This window comes from Rhododendron vialii, chromosome 10a, assembly GCF_030253575.1.
Source record: "Rhododendron vialii isolate Sample 1 chromosome 10a, ASM3025357v1".
Lineage (NCBI taxonomy): Eukaryota > Viridiplantae > Streptophyta > Magnoliopsida > Ericales > Ericaceae > Rhododendron > Rhododendron vialii.
Genome location: NC_080566.1, coordinates 598,213 through 613,947, shown reverse-complemented (window position 1 = coordinate 613,947; position 15,735 = coordinate 598,213). Strand labels below are relative to the sequence as shown.

The 15,735-nt window shown below is 38.6% G+C and overlaps 4 protein-coding genes across 5 annotated transcripts; 2 read left to right on the top strand and 2 right to left on the bottom strand.

The window, feature by feature from the left end:
- The first annotated feature begins 2,876 nt into the window (after nucleotides 1-2,876).
- On the top strand, nucleotides 2,877-6,603 carry LOC131304158 (nuclear transport factor 2B-like). Of its 2 annotated transcripts, none has more exons than XM_058331290.1 (2): nucleotides 2,877-3,280; nucleotides 6,311-6,603. In XM_058331290.1, exons 1-2 carry the CDS (start codon nucleotides 2,984-2,986, stop codon nucleotides 6,383-6,385), a joined length of 372 nt encoding a protein of 123 aa, XP_058187273.1. In that variant the 5' UTR covers nucleotides 2,877-2,983; the 3' UTR covers nucleotides 6,386-6,603. The 2 variants fall into 2 exon arrangements, with proteins under 2 accessions (XP_058187273.1, XP_058187272.1); XM_058331289.1 differs by lacking the exon at nucleotides 6,311-6,603 and adding an exon at nucleotides 5,525-5,829 and having other exon boundaries at nucleotides 2,878-3,280.
- Nucleotides 6,604-7,882: 1,279 nt separating this feature from the next.
- LOC131304157 (uncharacterized) lies at nucleotides 7,883-11,845 on the top strand. Its single transcript, XM_058331287.1, has 3 exons — nucleotides 7,883-8,194; nucleotides 10,797-10,806; nucleotides 11,368-11,845. Exons 1-3 carry the CDS (start codon nucleotides 8,000-8,002, stop codon nucleotides 11,577-11,579), a joined length of 417 nt encoding a protein of 138 aa, XP_058187270.1. The 5' UTR covers nucleotides 7,883-7,999; the 3' UTR covers nucleotides 11,580-11,845.
- On the bottom strand, nucleotides 9,286-9,786 carry LOC131304156 (uncharacterized). Its single transcript, XM_058331286.1, has one exon. The coding sequence runs from the start codon at nucleotides 9,586-9,588 to the stop codon at nucleotides 9,382-9,384; it is 207 nt and encodes a 68-aa protein (XP_058187269.1). The 5' UTR covers nucleotides 9,589-9,786; the 3' UTR covers nucleotides 9,286-9,381.
- Nucleotides 11,846-12,329: 484 nt separating the features above from the next.
- Nucleotides 12,330-13,259, bottom strand: LOC131304155 (uncharacterized). The gene is made up of 2 exons (XM_058331285.1): nucleotides 12,976-13,259; nucleotides 12,330-12,945 (listed from the first exon to the last, which is right to left on the bottom strand). The coding sequence occupies exon 2, from the start codon at nucleotides 12,925-12,927 to the stop codon at nucleotides 12,667-12,669; it is 261 nt and encodes an 86-aa protein (XP_058187268.1). The 5' UTR covers nucleotides 12,928-12,945; nucleotides 12,976-13,259; the 3' UTR covers nucleotides 12,330-12,666.
- Between the last annotated feature and the right edge of the window lie 2,476 nt (nucleotides 13,260-15,735).

Here is a 15,735-nt window from a genome sequence, read left to right as displayed (position 1 = left end):
CCCCGTTGGGCGGTCAATCGTTCCTCCTCGGGCAAGGGTTTGACCGGGGTCATCCTTCCTTCGCGGGCCCCAACGCTACGTGTCCGTGATCAATTGAAGGGTCAAATAGTCTCCCTTTGAACATGAGTTGATAATTTTGACCGCTCCTACAACTATGTTGGATTCTCATGCACTTATACAAAACACGATGTGATACTGAGTGCAATATAATTTCTTAAATGAATATGTTGAGTAATCTATCTTCGTATTTTCATTTTCATTTTGTATATATGAGGAAAAATAGTACTAATTAGATTCCTGCCTAGTCTTCTTGTACTAAAATACAATGCCGACCATAAAAGCGGGTCCATGCATGTTTTCAGCAATTGATTTGTCTTCATCTTCATCAATATAGAGAAAGAAAGATACCCATGTGAAACTTTTTAAATGGATTTTTGGATCTCGACAAGCAGATTGCACTATGCAGAGATGGTGATGGATTACATTTTTTTTGTTATTGAACCGATTGAAAATTTAGGGAAATGTAAAAATATTTCTTATGTGGTTTAGCGACAATGACCTCTCAATGTAAAAATTCTTATGTGCGATGACCAAAAAAACACATAATTATTGCATGGTTACTTAATCCTGCTATAGAGGAAGAACTATTTGCTTGTAGGATTGAAAATTTCAGTCCCAAAAACTGTAAATGCCTACTTATATAATCCCAAAAGGATTGGCATGGTAGACAAGGGCCTCAAGGCTTGAGAGTTGAAGTTTTCTTCCCTCCTAAGATCTCAAGTTTGACTTTCCTTGCCGGTAATTTAAACATTACCAAAAACGTGTATTGATTCAACTCTCTTCCTGTAAGTATATTTATCTGTAATGGTATGTTTGAATTGTGTGGTCGAAAGCAACAATCAAAACAAAATTTCCAACCAATATGGTTTTTGATCTTACATATCTGCTTTGGAAGCAAAGCAAGAGTGAGTCACTAGGATTGGAAATGAACCAAACTGCTCGCGAGTAGCTTGAGGCCCGGGGACCCTGCCGAGCGGCACCCCTGCCGAGCGGGTGCCGAGCGGCCAATCCAGCCGTTCATCTCGGAATCAACGGCCCGGATCGAAACATCTTTTTCCTTTTCCTTTTTTTTTTTTTTAAATCCGTTCGGTACCTTTACACCTGGGCCGTCCAAAACACTTTTGGACGGCCGAGATGTGCTCGGCACCCTTGCCAAGCACCTCTGCTTGTCAGGGTCTCTAGGTCCTGAGCCAATATTGAGCTTGAGTTTTCGGCTCGTATAATAAACGAGTTGAGCTCAATACTTTAAAACTTGGTTTGGCTCGTTCATACAGGCTCGACTCGTTTATAGAAATTTGTTTAGTAAATGAACCGGCTCGGCTCTTTTGCACTCCTAAACAAGACCATAAACCAATTGTGAAAAGCGGAGACATATATAGGCACATACCAACGTAGAACTGATAGAAGGGTAGTTTGATTTGACGACCACTTGCCCACTTTGCCTATTGTGTGTCCTCCATAGATGATACAACCAATCCCTCTTAAAGCTCACTTCTCGCTTGTTCCCGGTCCTAACGATAGGCAAGACCTCTTTCATCGCAACGATTTCGTTTTCAAGTGTATTTTCAAAAACAATCTTATTGGCTGGCAGTTTTGACAATGGCCACAAAATGGAAGAGCACCAATGAGTATCATAGCCTATATATTCTTCCTCTTTTCTATGGTCATCAGACATGAAGTGGGAGGTGGGACACGAAATAGGACAAACAAATCTTCTAATGTCACTTCAAAACTTTAATAAAAGAAGAAAGGGAAAAAGATCATGCTAGTAGGAAAATTGCTGGACCATGAAGGGGACCCCATGATTTGTCAATGACACTCAATAACAAGGCCATTTCAATCATGCTAAATTAAAGGTTAAAGGCTTCGTTAGAATGTTTAAAAGAATTGGCCTTGTTGGTTTTGATGTTTTATTTTGTTTTCTAATAATTATTTTATATATTTCTCTAATCATTATCATATTTTTCAAATTATTAATTTTATTTCTATTTCTATCTCTCTCCACTCATTACCCCTCTCTCCAATCATTACTCTATTTTTCTCTCAACCAACTACCAAAACTAAAATATTCAAAATTACCAAATGACTAAGGCCTAAGCTTTTGTCTTTTCTTCTTCTTTCCAATGTTGAACTAAAAATATCCAAAATTATTTAAAACGACATAAATTTTTTCATTATTATTTGGGCTAGCTTTCTTTGAAGTCTAACCTTGCCCCCAAAAGAAAAAAAAAAGGTTGGTTGAAGATGCTAGTCCAAACGTAGGCTGATCTTGTCTGGTTCCTTTGATTGTTTCATTAATTAATTTTTTAAAATACCCCATAAGAAAATTAACTTTCTTGATGGGAGCTACCTATATTACTCATTTGCTTATTACCTAAAGATCAATATTTTTAGGAAATTGATTTTGACACTACCCTTTTATCCAAATGCACTATATTTTTTTGTCTTCATTCATGTAGAATTACAAAACTACCCTTCATACTTTTTTCCCTTCACACATGAAAAAGGTAATCATGTAATTTCAAATTACTACAAAACAAAAAGGAGTGCATTTGGATAAAAGGAGAGTATGAAAATCAATTCCCTAATTTTACTTCCATATGGAGTACTATTAGCAAAAGCATCATAGATGACTAAACGAACCAAATGGGCCCTAAGTAGCCCAAACAAACTGTCACACCATTTCCGACTCTGAGTCCGAGCCCAACTTAACTAAAACGGGCCTGTCCTCAAAATGGGCCGAACCAAGCCAGGCTCCAACGAAATGGCGGGCGTACCCGGAGTCCGAAGAGGGCCCACGAGAGTAGGTGTCCTGCCCTGGTAGCTTGTGTATCCAGCGAAGAGAGAGAGAGCGAGAGAGGCGTAGATCTCTCATTTCACAGTGAAGGATCGAAACTGAGAGGACGACGAAAGCAGCATCGAAATGGATCCGAACGCAGTGGCCAAGGCATTCGTGGAGCACTACTACTCCACGTTCGACACGAACCGCCAGGGGCTGGGCAACTTGTACCAGGACGGCTCGATGCTCAGCTTCGAGGGTCAGCAGTTTCAGGGGGCTCAGAACATCGCGGCCAAGCTAGCCAGCCTCCCCTTCCAGCAGTGCCAGCACAGCATCACCACCGTCGATTGCCAGCCTTCTGGCCCCGCTGGCGGCATGCTCGTTTTCGTCAGCGGCAATCTCCAGCTCGCTGGTGAACAGCATGCCCTCAAATTCAGTCAGGTGTTTATTTTCAACACTCGTTTCGTTGTAGATCTCTTTTTCATTTGGATCTCTTAGTGTGCGATCACTTGAAATGCATCTTGGGAATGATTATTAGATACGAGTATAAGGTTTTTGGGGTATGAAGTGATGATTTATGTATTGTTTGGTTTATATGGTGCCAAAAGGCAATTCATGTGATTCTGCTACCTTAGTCCTTAGTGCATCTCCAGCCTCTACCGATACTTATACTTAAATTTGGGTAAAAACTTCTTTTGATATGATGTGCTCCGATAGACAACTCCGAATTGGAGCATAAATTTGAGTAAAAGCTTCAGTAATTGCGTAGTTGTAAGTTTTGTGGCACGAAATAGCTTCTAAAATTTGACCAAGGATTTGAGTCTCCCTTGATTTGACTATAACTTACTTTGATATTATTTTGAGTCGAGGAGTGGGGGTTGGTTTACACCCTTGTTTTTACTCAAGTTTTGAGTATAAGTGAAGAAAAGTAGGGGCTGGAGATGCTATTCAGACAGTAACTGGGGGCTTTTCAACTTATTGCTTGATTACCAAAATAGGGTGTCTAGAGTTGCAAGCAGGAGCCGATGCACATGGCACAAATATAAAATTCTCCGCCAGTACAAGAGAATCCAAGTTGTCGACATACATCGACTGGTTCTCGGGAATGGATCTAAATCAGTGACCCTGTTTATGAAAACAACTACTAGTATCAAAAGGGAAGACTTCAGCCTAATTGTGGTGTCCAGTTACCCAGTGCACACGTGAGGCACACTGGGGAAACTTTGACACGTGCTTAACTCTTCTTCCCTTTTGTAAAGGACACCTTACTGCTGCGAATTTTCCGTACCCTTTTCATCTGTCCGACATGTGCATCAGCAAGCTCGACACTACCCCCATCTTCAGAAAAAGAAGGTAGACACTACCCAAACAAAACTGCTTACAAAGAACACACTGGAGCCCTCTTAGCTCCAGAGTTCCATTTTCAGTGGAATGTTCACAATGTTCAGATATGATAGTGATTGTTTTATTGAGTAGCTTTGATGGGAAAGTTGTTTTAGTAATTTTGATAAGAAAGATAGAGGTTGAATCAATTGAGTTGATCTGGGAGCTCAAACATGATGTGATGTTCATTTTTGGTAGTTTCCCCGATCAAACTAGAAGTACCAAGGAACATTCATCCAAGAAAAACTCGTTTTTGACTTCAAGTGTAGGTGTAAGTTGTAACCAACCTGCTACTAAGTACATGGCTGAAAGAAATACAATTACTTGCCTTGTGCCAGAAGGTCGTTGTCTGCTACAGGGTCTGGGTGATTCGTTGACAAGCTTCATGTCTTTTAGTTCATGAGATCTCTTAATGCTGTTGTTAAGGACAACGTGCTCAGGTAGCATCAATTTGATGTTTGTGAGTGAAACTTGCTTTGCTTGCTGGAATAATTGGTATCGAGTGACACTCAGATGTACGTCCTATACAACAAAACTTGCAAGGACAGATAGGACTTGCAGTTTCTGGGTAATGGTCTAATGGACAATACTACTTGAAAATTGTTCCTGGATTGATGTTCAAAATTGCTTCAATGGCAATGCTCCTTCAAGTTCAACCTCATATAAAGTATGCGCCACGCGTACAGTCATTCATCTGATGTCTTCTTGTTTATCAAGCTTGACCATCCATCTGCACCCTTTGGCCACGGTTTCTTCATTAGAATGCACTTTTGTGAAGTACTTTGTAAGTACCTGTTGCTGACGGCTGAACTTGGTTGTGCAATGATACTTTTGTACACTGTTTAGTCTTAGTATGTTCTTCGCTTTTACATCCTTGTGAAGGAGATCAAGACGTGGAAAGGCAATGAGTCTACGACTTCATTTGTTGCGTTTCATCTATCATCCTATGTTTATATGGTTGATTGTTGCTATCCCTATACTCATGCTTAGATCTGTTGAATTACAAATACCCAAATACGGGTCTACGTTGTGCAGAATTTTTAGCTATTTTCCTTCTTCCAGGCATTTGAATTTCTATTAAAGCAAAAATGAAGTACCTATTCTATGACGTGAAAACACTGTTCACGGTTATAGGATTTCAATGATTTTAAGGAATCTAGGGTGCATATAGGGGAACCTCCACTACACACTTGGTCTTTACCTTAATCCACGTTATTGTTGATTGACATATTGCGCCAAATAACTATGTGCTAGTTCTTATTCTATCCTCGTACACTTCTCTTACCCTGTTTTGGTTTGCAGATGTTTCATTTGATGCCGACACCACAAGGAAGTTTCTATGTGCAGAATGACATATTCCGCTTGAATTATGCCTGAAGTTTGTTGGCTCTCTTGAAGTCAATAGAGGATTGCTATTTTGATTGAAGGAGCAGGGCTTGAACAAGTTTGCTGAACTTTATATGGCTGTTTTGGGTCGAATGATGTTGAATTGACATCTATTGCTTTGCTGTTTTGCTTTTGCCTTTTTTCAGTTGGATTATGGGACTCATTTGTTGTTGTGATTGGATGCGTTAATGAAATGACTCTGAAGACTAGTTTAAATTGTTCGTAGTGTGTTTGGCTGTAAGGATTGAAGATTATGTCCCCCCCACCCACCCTCTGTGTGTGTGTGTCATTTTTTACAGTACTGCAGCTGCTTGTTTTCTGGCTATATGTCGTAAATCAGGGAGGATTATAGGGGACCAATTGGATGAAATTAGCTTAACGCATTATACCTAAAGCCATTGAAGTGCTGTCTGGATCGATTGAAATTGTGTTTCTGCAGATGCTTAAATTTCTGCCTTTTCCAGATTGAATTAAGAACGAAACAATCTTGTTTCCGAGATCAAATTCCTTTCCTTCCATTCTTTTTTTTTTTTAGCTGGGTGGCATGATTATTTTGATGTTTATGCACAAGGTACACGTGGTAAAATACAAATCAACCGCAAATTTCTGATTTTATTGTTGATTGACATATTGTGCCAAATAACTATGTGCTAGTTCTTATTCTATCCTCGTACACTTCTCTTACCCTGTTTTGGTTTTCAGATGTTTCATTTGATGCCGACACCACAAGGGAGTTTCTATGTGCAGAATGACATATTCCGCTTGAATTATGCCTGAAGTTTGTTGGCTATCTTGAAGTCAATAGAGGATTGTTATTTTGATTGAAGGAGCAGGGCTTGAACAAGTTTGCTGAACTTTATATGGCTGTTTTGGGTTGAACGATGTTGAATTGACATCTGTTGCTTTGCTGTTTTGCTTTTGCCTTTTTTCAGGTGGATTATGGGACTCATTTGTTGTTGTGATTGGATGCCTTGATGAAATGACTCTGAAGGCTACTCGTAGTTTATATGGTTCGTAGAGTGTTCGGTTGTAAGGGTTGAAGATTATGTCCTCTCTCTCTCTCTCTCTCTCTCTCTCTCTCATTTTACAGTACTGCGGCTGCTTGTTTTCTTGCTATATGTCATAAATCAGGGAGGATTATAGGTTACCAATTCGATGAAAGTACCGTCTGGATCGATTGAAATTGTGTTTCTGCAGATGCTTTCTGTCTTTTCAAGAATGAATTAAGAACGAAACAATCTTGTTTCCGAGATCAAATTCCTTTCTATTCCATTCTACTCATTCCGTCCATTTTTAAGTGTTTTTCTTCATAATTTTAACTTATTAAAAAGATATTATTATTATATTTTTCACATTAATTTTTTCCTCCATTTTTCTTACGTACCCATTATTATTATACTTTTACTCATTAACTTTTTAAAATGGAATCTACTTTTAGGGATAAAATAAATTATGCACAAACTTTTTTCCACTAACTTTACAAAATGGACACTTATTAAGGGACAGCCTAAAATGAAATACTGAACTCTAAATAAAGAACGGAGGAAATATCGTTCTTAGATGGGTGGCATGATAATTTTGATGTTTATACACAAGGTACGCGTGGTAAAATACAAATCAACAGAAAATTTGTGATTTTATTGGCTGTTTGGATGAAGGATTTGCAGGGGTGCAGTTTTCTCTTTAGGAAGAGAAGGGAGAGGAATTTTTAATGTTTGTACAATTCGATTTATATTTGGATGTGTTCTTAACCATTTTTGTTTCTCTTATTTTCACTTAACCCCTAAAAGTTTTGTTTGTCTGAATTCTTGTGCCAAATACTTGCTCTACGCATTTTTCAAATAATTTAAGTCTTCCCCATCTCCGGTTCGGGAATGGAAGGGACCGTAGTGCACTCGACGCATTACACCGTATAGTGCGGTCGATCCGATAATTCATCTCAGTGCGGACGGTTTGGATTTAATCCGAGCTCCTACAAATTTTTACCGTCCATTATTCGGATAAAAATTTAAGCTATCCATTGTACTGAATTGACCGCACAACATGTGTAGTGTATGGGTGCACTACAGCACCCCGGGTCCCTTCAAATTCAAACATGGTTTTGTAATTAAAGTAACAATTTTTTCCCACGCCAAGAAGTCCATGTGAAAGCAAAGTTGTGGTGGGTGTGAATCCATATAATTATTAGCTTGACTCCCCCAACGTTCACTTTTTCCTAGTCATCCTCTCTTGTCTCTTCCTCCCTAAATAACACCTTTCACCAAGTACGTTTTAACTTTTAACTTCCCCTGCTCTGCTCCACATTCTCATACCAGAAGACGAAGAAACTAGAGAGAGAAAAGAAGAAAAATACTCCAGGAGAGAGAGGAAGGTGGGGAAAGGAAAGGAAAGATGTCGGATTGGGGACCGGTGTTCGTGGCGGTGGTTCTGTTCGTACTCTTGATGCCGGGGCTTCTGATTCAGATTCCCGGTCGCAACCGGTGCATAGAGTTTGGCAACTTCCAAACCAGTGGTGCGTCCATATTGGTTCACTCCATCATCTACTTCTGTCTAATCTGCATCTTCCTCTTAGCTATCGGTGTCCATGTCTACATCGGATCCTGATTTAATCATCCCCACTTCACATTCGGGTATTAATGGTTTGTTTGTTCTCTCTGCAACTTGGTTGGATTTTTTTTTTTTCTACTTTTTCTGTGCATTCCAGTTCTGGGGAAGTAAATGAGAACATGATCTAATGGTTATTTTGAGATATGGAGTGGTTCTATCATTCTTTGACTTGTTTGGGGGATTTCATATTCTCTCTCAGTAACCTCGATTGGGTAATCGAGTAGAAAACAATTGAGAGAATTGTGTAATTCTAATGAAATCCTGGATTGAATTTAATAGGATACTCAATTTCGTTTGTAGTTGCAGATTTGTTGTTTCATCTCCAACTCTGAAATGTAAAATTGCAAAACTGGGTACTGAAGAAACATTCAAGACTCAAGAAGAGTGAGAGAATTGTGTGGCAATGAAGTCGCAGATTTGTTTGGGGATGATATGTTTCATCTTCATCTCTGGGCTGCAAAATGGAAATCCGTGAGGAGAAAATATTACATCTTCGTCTCCCTAATGTAAAATTGGACTCCGTTTTTCGAAATTGAGTACGGGAAAACTAAGAAAAAGAGAGTTGTGTGATATCACGGCCAGGCGATTTTCATGGTGATAAGATTACATATTTATCTCTCCGCACTGAAAAATATCGAAATTGAGTACGAAAAACACAAAGAACTAATGAAAAGAGGAGCCTTTTTCTTATTAGCTACTGTATTACAGGTTGATCATATACATCCATAGGATGTGAAAACCAAATCTACTTTCATATTCGGTATTTTAGTGTGTGCACTTTGAACAACAGGGTCAGTATTTCATTTCTTTTTTCGGTCTGCATCTTCGGTTTCTCCTTCGAAATCACTGATTAGCCCTCTCTGTTGATTCTACGATGCCGATTAGCTCCGCCGGCGGCTTGCCATGGACGCATACATACCTTCTACACTTCCATATCAAATCAAAGAAAGAAAAAAAGGGGCTTCCAGACGTGGAAGCAGTTTGTGGAAGAAAGAAACAAGCACAACAATAATTAGCTTGAGCTCACACAAAACAAGCAAACAGGGCACCTGATAGGGACACAAGAAACCTTAAAAATAAGCTAAAAATTTCAATTCCTTAAATCCAAAAAGGAACCACAAAAAACTGTTTTCTTCTGCAGCGTCCACTTATTAGTACATAGATTCTTATGCGTAGACATGAACATTAAGAACAACAAGGAACAAAATAAGAAGCAAACCGTAGAGAACAGTGTGCAGTAGTATAGAAGCCCCACTGGTCTTCATGTTCAAAAACCCCACCGGCCGTTCCTTTCCCGGCATTTGAAAGATCAGCCCAGGCGACAGAAACGCAAATAGCGCTGCAGCTATGATCGGAGCAGCCCAGTCGTTCATTTTCTTAGGTTCGATTAAAAACCTCTTTCGAGCCGGTTGAACAGCAGAAGAGGGCTGAGAAGGAGGAGGAGGAGGACAAGTAGGAGAAGATAAAAAGCATGTAGAAAAAGAACTTTGGATGCCGGATGGCAGAAAGCAAACCCCTTTAAACAGGGAATTGGGAATCTCCCAATAAGGCCAGAATATGAAATCTATTCGTATTTCGTCCTCTTCTGCTTTTGATCTTGTTTTTCTATTGGGTTGTTCGGTAATTAGGCAAAAGTGTGCATTTTTTCTCCGGAGGTGTTATCATTAGATGAATTGTGTAACGATATGATTCACTCTGGGGTAAGTTGGTGGCTAATGCGCTATGGCCCGACGACTTAGGGTCAATTGCTAAGGACATGATCCATTTCAGTCCACAAATAAATTCTGGAAAAAATCACAATCACAATCACAATCGATCACATGATTGTGCTGGCGATCTTAGTGTGCGATTTTTCACACCAACTTTTGAAAGAGAAAATTTATTAGGGCAATTATCGGAGAGTCATAGCACCGTCACGTGATGTTCTGAACCACTTAAGAAAATGTGTGTGATTGTGAATTGATCCGAAGCACCACGTGGCGGTGCTTCTGGACTATTGATAATTTCACATCCAATGGATGGAGTAGCGTCATTCAATGGAAAATACTCAGGTGGTCATGTGTTACTACTTACTAGTGATGTTGTTTTGACAAGCTGATTAGGCTAGGGATTTTTGTCATTATTACAATTTAAGCCGATTAGGTTAGGAATCTATCGTTATTGACGTGGATCATTTTGTTCCAAATACTCTTGGTAGATTGTTCTAATGTTTTTTTTTTAAGTCGGTACCCCACTATATAATCACGCAAATATATGAAATTTAAGACATGGTCGTGATCAAAGATAAATTAGTTTTGGGGATAATGGGCATGCCTTCCCTCAAAACTTTCACCTTGTTATCTTTATTAATCCCTCAAAACTCTCACCCTGTTAATAAATTAATACCCATCACAACCAATGAATTCGGAATATGGTAAAGTTGCTCTTAGATAGGGAACGAAATGCTTTTAAATCTCGTGCAACGGCAGATGAAATCTATAATAGGAGAGTAAAGTGTGTGATTGTGTGAATATATTTTTTGAAAGTATACAAGTAACTAGTACTCCTGGTAATTGCCAGTATATTACTGGTAAATTTTCAGATCTGCCATTGTAACACATGATCATGGATTATCGATGCATTAAAAGAGATGGACAACAATATTTGTGCACATAGGATCCTAGCTGATTATAATAAGGAAAAATAACAAAGCATATATTCAAAGGACTCCTTTGAAGGAGGAGTCAAGTCCTTTCGACTTTCGAGGCTTATACATGGTCCCACTTGTTGTTGTTTGTGCTTCTCAAAAATTTCAAAATCACCCCATTGGTTACTTTTGGTGTACCATATGATATTTGTCATATATTACATTACAAATAATAGATCACTACCACATAATATAAATCAATCAATCTGTGTCACTCAACAACTTGGTAAAAGTGCATTGTAAACATAAGATATCGTTGTGTAATTTATGTAAATAATTAAGAGTAACACGTGACGCTGAATGGATGGTTGGTACTCTAGAAATGCCTAATAATTACACCATCCGAGGAGGGTGACCGCTTATTTGCACCTTCCTCGGCCTCTCCTTGTACACTTTTCACCTCCTCGTCGAAGCGTTGCCAAAAGCTCACTTGTGTTCTCTCTCTCTCTCTCTCTGTAAATTGCAGTAATGGCGGATTGGGGGCCGGTACTGATAGGGGTGGTGTTGTTCGTGCTGCTGCAACCGGGTCTGCTGTTCCAGATACCGGGTCACACCCGAACCGTGGAGTTTGGAAGCATGAAGACAAACGGTAAGTCCATAGCATTCCACACGCTCCTCTTCTTCGTCCTCTACGCCATCCTCATCCTCGCCGTCCACGTCCACATCTACACCGGCTGATCATCCCCCACTTCTCTCTCTCTCTCTATAAACTCACTCTCTCTCTCTCATCATGTTCCCCTTCCTGCAGGCTTCCACTAATGATCGTTTGATCTGTGTGCAATTTTTAACTGTTTCCATATCCCGCCCCCCCCCAGCCGATATGCGGTTCTTGTAATAGTAGTTAACTTGATGGCTACATCTGTATTTGTTTTGAACTTGCTGTACTATCAATGATGGAAGTAATTTATAATACGGTTCATATGAATACAAATTGATGTTTCAAAGTGTGGGTTCTTTTGCCTTTGGTTAGTGTGTGAGTTGGATCGGGGGGGGGGGGGGGGGGGGGGGGGGGATTAGATTTTTTGGCCGCCTGATGTGAGTGACGAGCCTCAGGACGACAATCCCAGTCTCTGTTTTTTTCCTTTTTTTTATATACAGAAGAAAAGACAGAGCAATACTTGAATGGAGGTTTCTGGAACCTCCTTTTGTAACCTGAATCAGCATAATCTAATACTCCTATGCGCTAGGAATTATATTCTGTTATGCTCAGAAGCGGAGTTCTGTTTTCACCATAGTTTTGGAAAAAGATTGAATTGAAGAGAGAGAGAGAGAGAGAGAGTAGTTTCAATCAATATGCTTGTGCCAATGTATCTCTTGCGCGATTGACGTGAAAGAACATATATATATAAACCTTGCACTTAGGTTCATGAAGAATTAGGATGGGCAGACCAAGAAATGAGACCACACCATGGAGAGTGAGGTGCTGTTAAAGTTGGCAATGTTGAACTATAAAATCACTTTCACAATCCTTCTGCTGGTGATGGCGAACAAACAATTATCAAGGGCATTAGGCATCTCCCCGTTTAAGTTCAACAATAGCTCCCTTTTCATGTTTACGAAAATGAGAAGAAAAAAAAAAATCATATACACGGATTGAACACCAAAGCTCGATTAATACAATTATTATTGAATCACCCAAAAAAGGATGCTATAAGTACATTTCTTATCTTATAATGCTAAAAGAGAGAGGAAAGAGAAAAAGATAGCAAAATAGGAAAATAAGGGTAAGCAAAGGCAATTACTGCTAGAAGAATGAGTTGAGGAGCTAGAAGTGTGGTGCTGTAAAGTGTGGTGCTTTAACATGTGGAGGATTCCAACCAGAACGAATGTGAATGCCAACTGCAATGATTAAAATGGTGTATATACAAAAGTAGAGGAATGCATGAACCAATATCGATATCCCGCTGGTGTACATATTCCCAAACTCAACCACCCTCGCCCTCGCCGGCACCTGAAACAGCAGCCCTGGCGATAGTAGGACGAACATCACCACCGCTACCACCATCGGTCCCCAGTCGACACCCATCTCTCTCTCTCTCTCTCTCTCTCTCTCTCTCTCTCTCTCTCTCTCAACAGTATTGGATTTTGTGACTCTAGAAGTGTAGATGAGAATAAGGACAAAATGACGTTTGGTGGAAATTAATGGAGAGGGGGAGGGTACTGGAGCAAGTTTGCTTAGGGAAGAAGAAGAAGATTGAGATTAGGGATGCAAAACTTGGAGACAAAGGAGACGATTATTGCTTGGCTAGAGAGGAAAGGTATTGTTATGTCGTGGGCTCTCAGGCCTTCATTTGTGAAAGAAAATAAGACAAGGTATCTTATGTACGTTTTGGAATTTGCTTTATGATGGTTGTGGAAAGAGAAACAACTTCTCCTTCATAAATAAGCTTCCAATAAGGGGTCAATTGAATAAGCTTCCAATAAGGGGTCAATTGAATGGGTTTATTTTGGATGGCTATAGCATCTAAAGATTGGAGCTTAGTCACATAATTCTTCAAAACGTACCGTGCTCGTGCTTTCAATATTCGTTCTCGCCAATGTTAATATAATGACATGTAATTCAAAGACGCTTTCACGCACGCGCTCCTACTCATGCACGCGCATGCAAATTATGTGACTTAGGTTGGAGTCCGTAAAGGAGAGTATGGAGGAAGTAAAGATGGCTGGTTAGGAACTTAGGAATGCTTTTTTTTTTTTTTTTCATTCGTTAAACCTAATCTACTCTATCTAGCACCAAATTAGTCATGAATGTTATTGATTTTTGCGTTTGATTTGTAGAATCGATTTGGTACTAGATCAAGTGCAACCTTGGTAGTATTGATTTCTTGATTTCGATTTTTGGTGGTTTCGATTATTGTTGTGTATGGTTATAAATGTGTATGTATATACCTGTGTATTATGTGATTATTGTTGTGTATGGTTATTTGTCCCTTGTTCTGTTCTAACTGGATAAAAAACAAGTTATATATTTAAATTGATAATGAATTTTATATCTAATATGCATCTTGTTTAATAGATCTCGATTTTTTTTACTAATACAATATTTTTAAAATCACATAAAATATCATAAATTATAAGATATAATCAATTGAAAAGTGATATGAACTCCCAAAAATGACAATTAAATTAGGATGAAAGAAATAGTAGTACACTACCCAGTACCCACCATAAAGGTTATTCACAAACGCATGCATGTGTAAACATCACATAACGGAATGGGGTATGTGTAAACATAACACATGTGTAAACATCACATAACTTAGGGCCCGTTTGGATGCGGGAAAAAATTTGGGGGTATTAGTTAATAGGGGGATAAGATAGTAGGGGGTATTAGTTAATAAGAGATGACCCAAATTTATGTGATGTTTATGAAGGAGGAATTAAATAATAGGTTATTTGGACGAGGTATTAAAGAAGATGGATTAAATAATACTTGGTTTGGATGGATGATTAATAGGGGTATAAGGAATGGTAGATGATATAAAAAGCTGTCAAATGACCATTTTGCCCTTGTGCAGTCCCTAAATTAATTATGTATTACGTTTTATATGTAATTGCAAATTTAATTATTCTTTCACAACTTAAGCCGTAATATTTATTTCTACTAACAAATTAACGAATTTAGTATTATTATTAAATAATTTTTTTTAATAAAATTTAGTTTTTTAAAAACAATTAAGTGTTCCAAATTTCAATCCGTTTGAACCGGTGGAAAGATTTTAGTTTTCTGATCATTTTATTCTAAATGGTCATAATTAAATTTTGACTCTAGGGCTCTCGTTGATTAGTCCACAAAACACACCTCCACAGCCGGATTATTTTTGTGCACCTCAAGAGGAGCCCAAAATTTATACCGGACAATCACTACAATTGGGCAAAACGAAAAGGGGGGTAAGAAATAATAGGGGAAGAAATTGGGTTTGCCAAACGGGGAAAACAGGTGAGTCCCTCCCCATATACCCCTTCTAATTTTCCCCCTCCTCTTTTCCCTTCATCCAAGCAGGGCCTTAGTATTATTTTTATGTCTTGAGTTCATAATTCTGCTAAATCAAAGCAATTGGTTTAACAATTGTTTGTCATTTCTGTTTATACTCAAAATCCAACTTAAAAAGGTGTAGTATTATACAAAGATCATCTAATTAGTACAGTGCCACTTTTCCCCCTAGTCTGATTTTCGAGCTCTATCTTTTTTTACTGATGACACCTCACTTTTAGTAATTTTATGAACAAAATAGAGCGTCATCAGTAAAACAATAAGTGCGAAAATCAAAATCCAATATGTTAGACTTAGGCCCGTGCTTAAAATTTCTTAAGAGTAATTAAATAAGAGAAATGACTTTTGCACTTCTCTTTTTTGCCTATATACTCATTTATTAGATTTTATTTACGTAAAATTACATATTGCCACGCATTAGTGAAGTGGAAAGTAATGGTAACTTTTGTAGAAAGTGCATATCAACAAAGAAAAAGAGGTGCAAAAAGACAAAAAAGTTTTCGGAGTATTTGACGTTTTAATGGGTTTTTCCTCTTTTCTCGTCATTTTCTTTCTTTCTTTCTTTTTTTTTTTTACTTTTATAGTTCATCACGATTCAGAAGAACTGAAAACGTAGGAGTAACGCAGACCACACGTTCATTTTTTCTATAGCTAAAAAACTACTGTAGCCAGGAAAGTATCTTTTTAAATTTGGAAAAATTACGAAACAAAAGCCAGACTTTTTAAAGAAGGGGACCATCAGCTCAACATTGGGGACAAAGCTGTCCGGCAATGGGACGACGCCAAATGTGTGATCAGAGTCGTTCGGAGAAGGATCAAAATTCAATTCAATGCAATCTC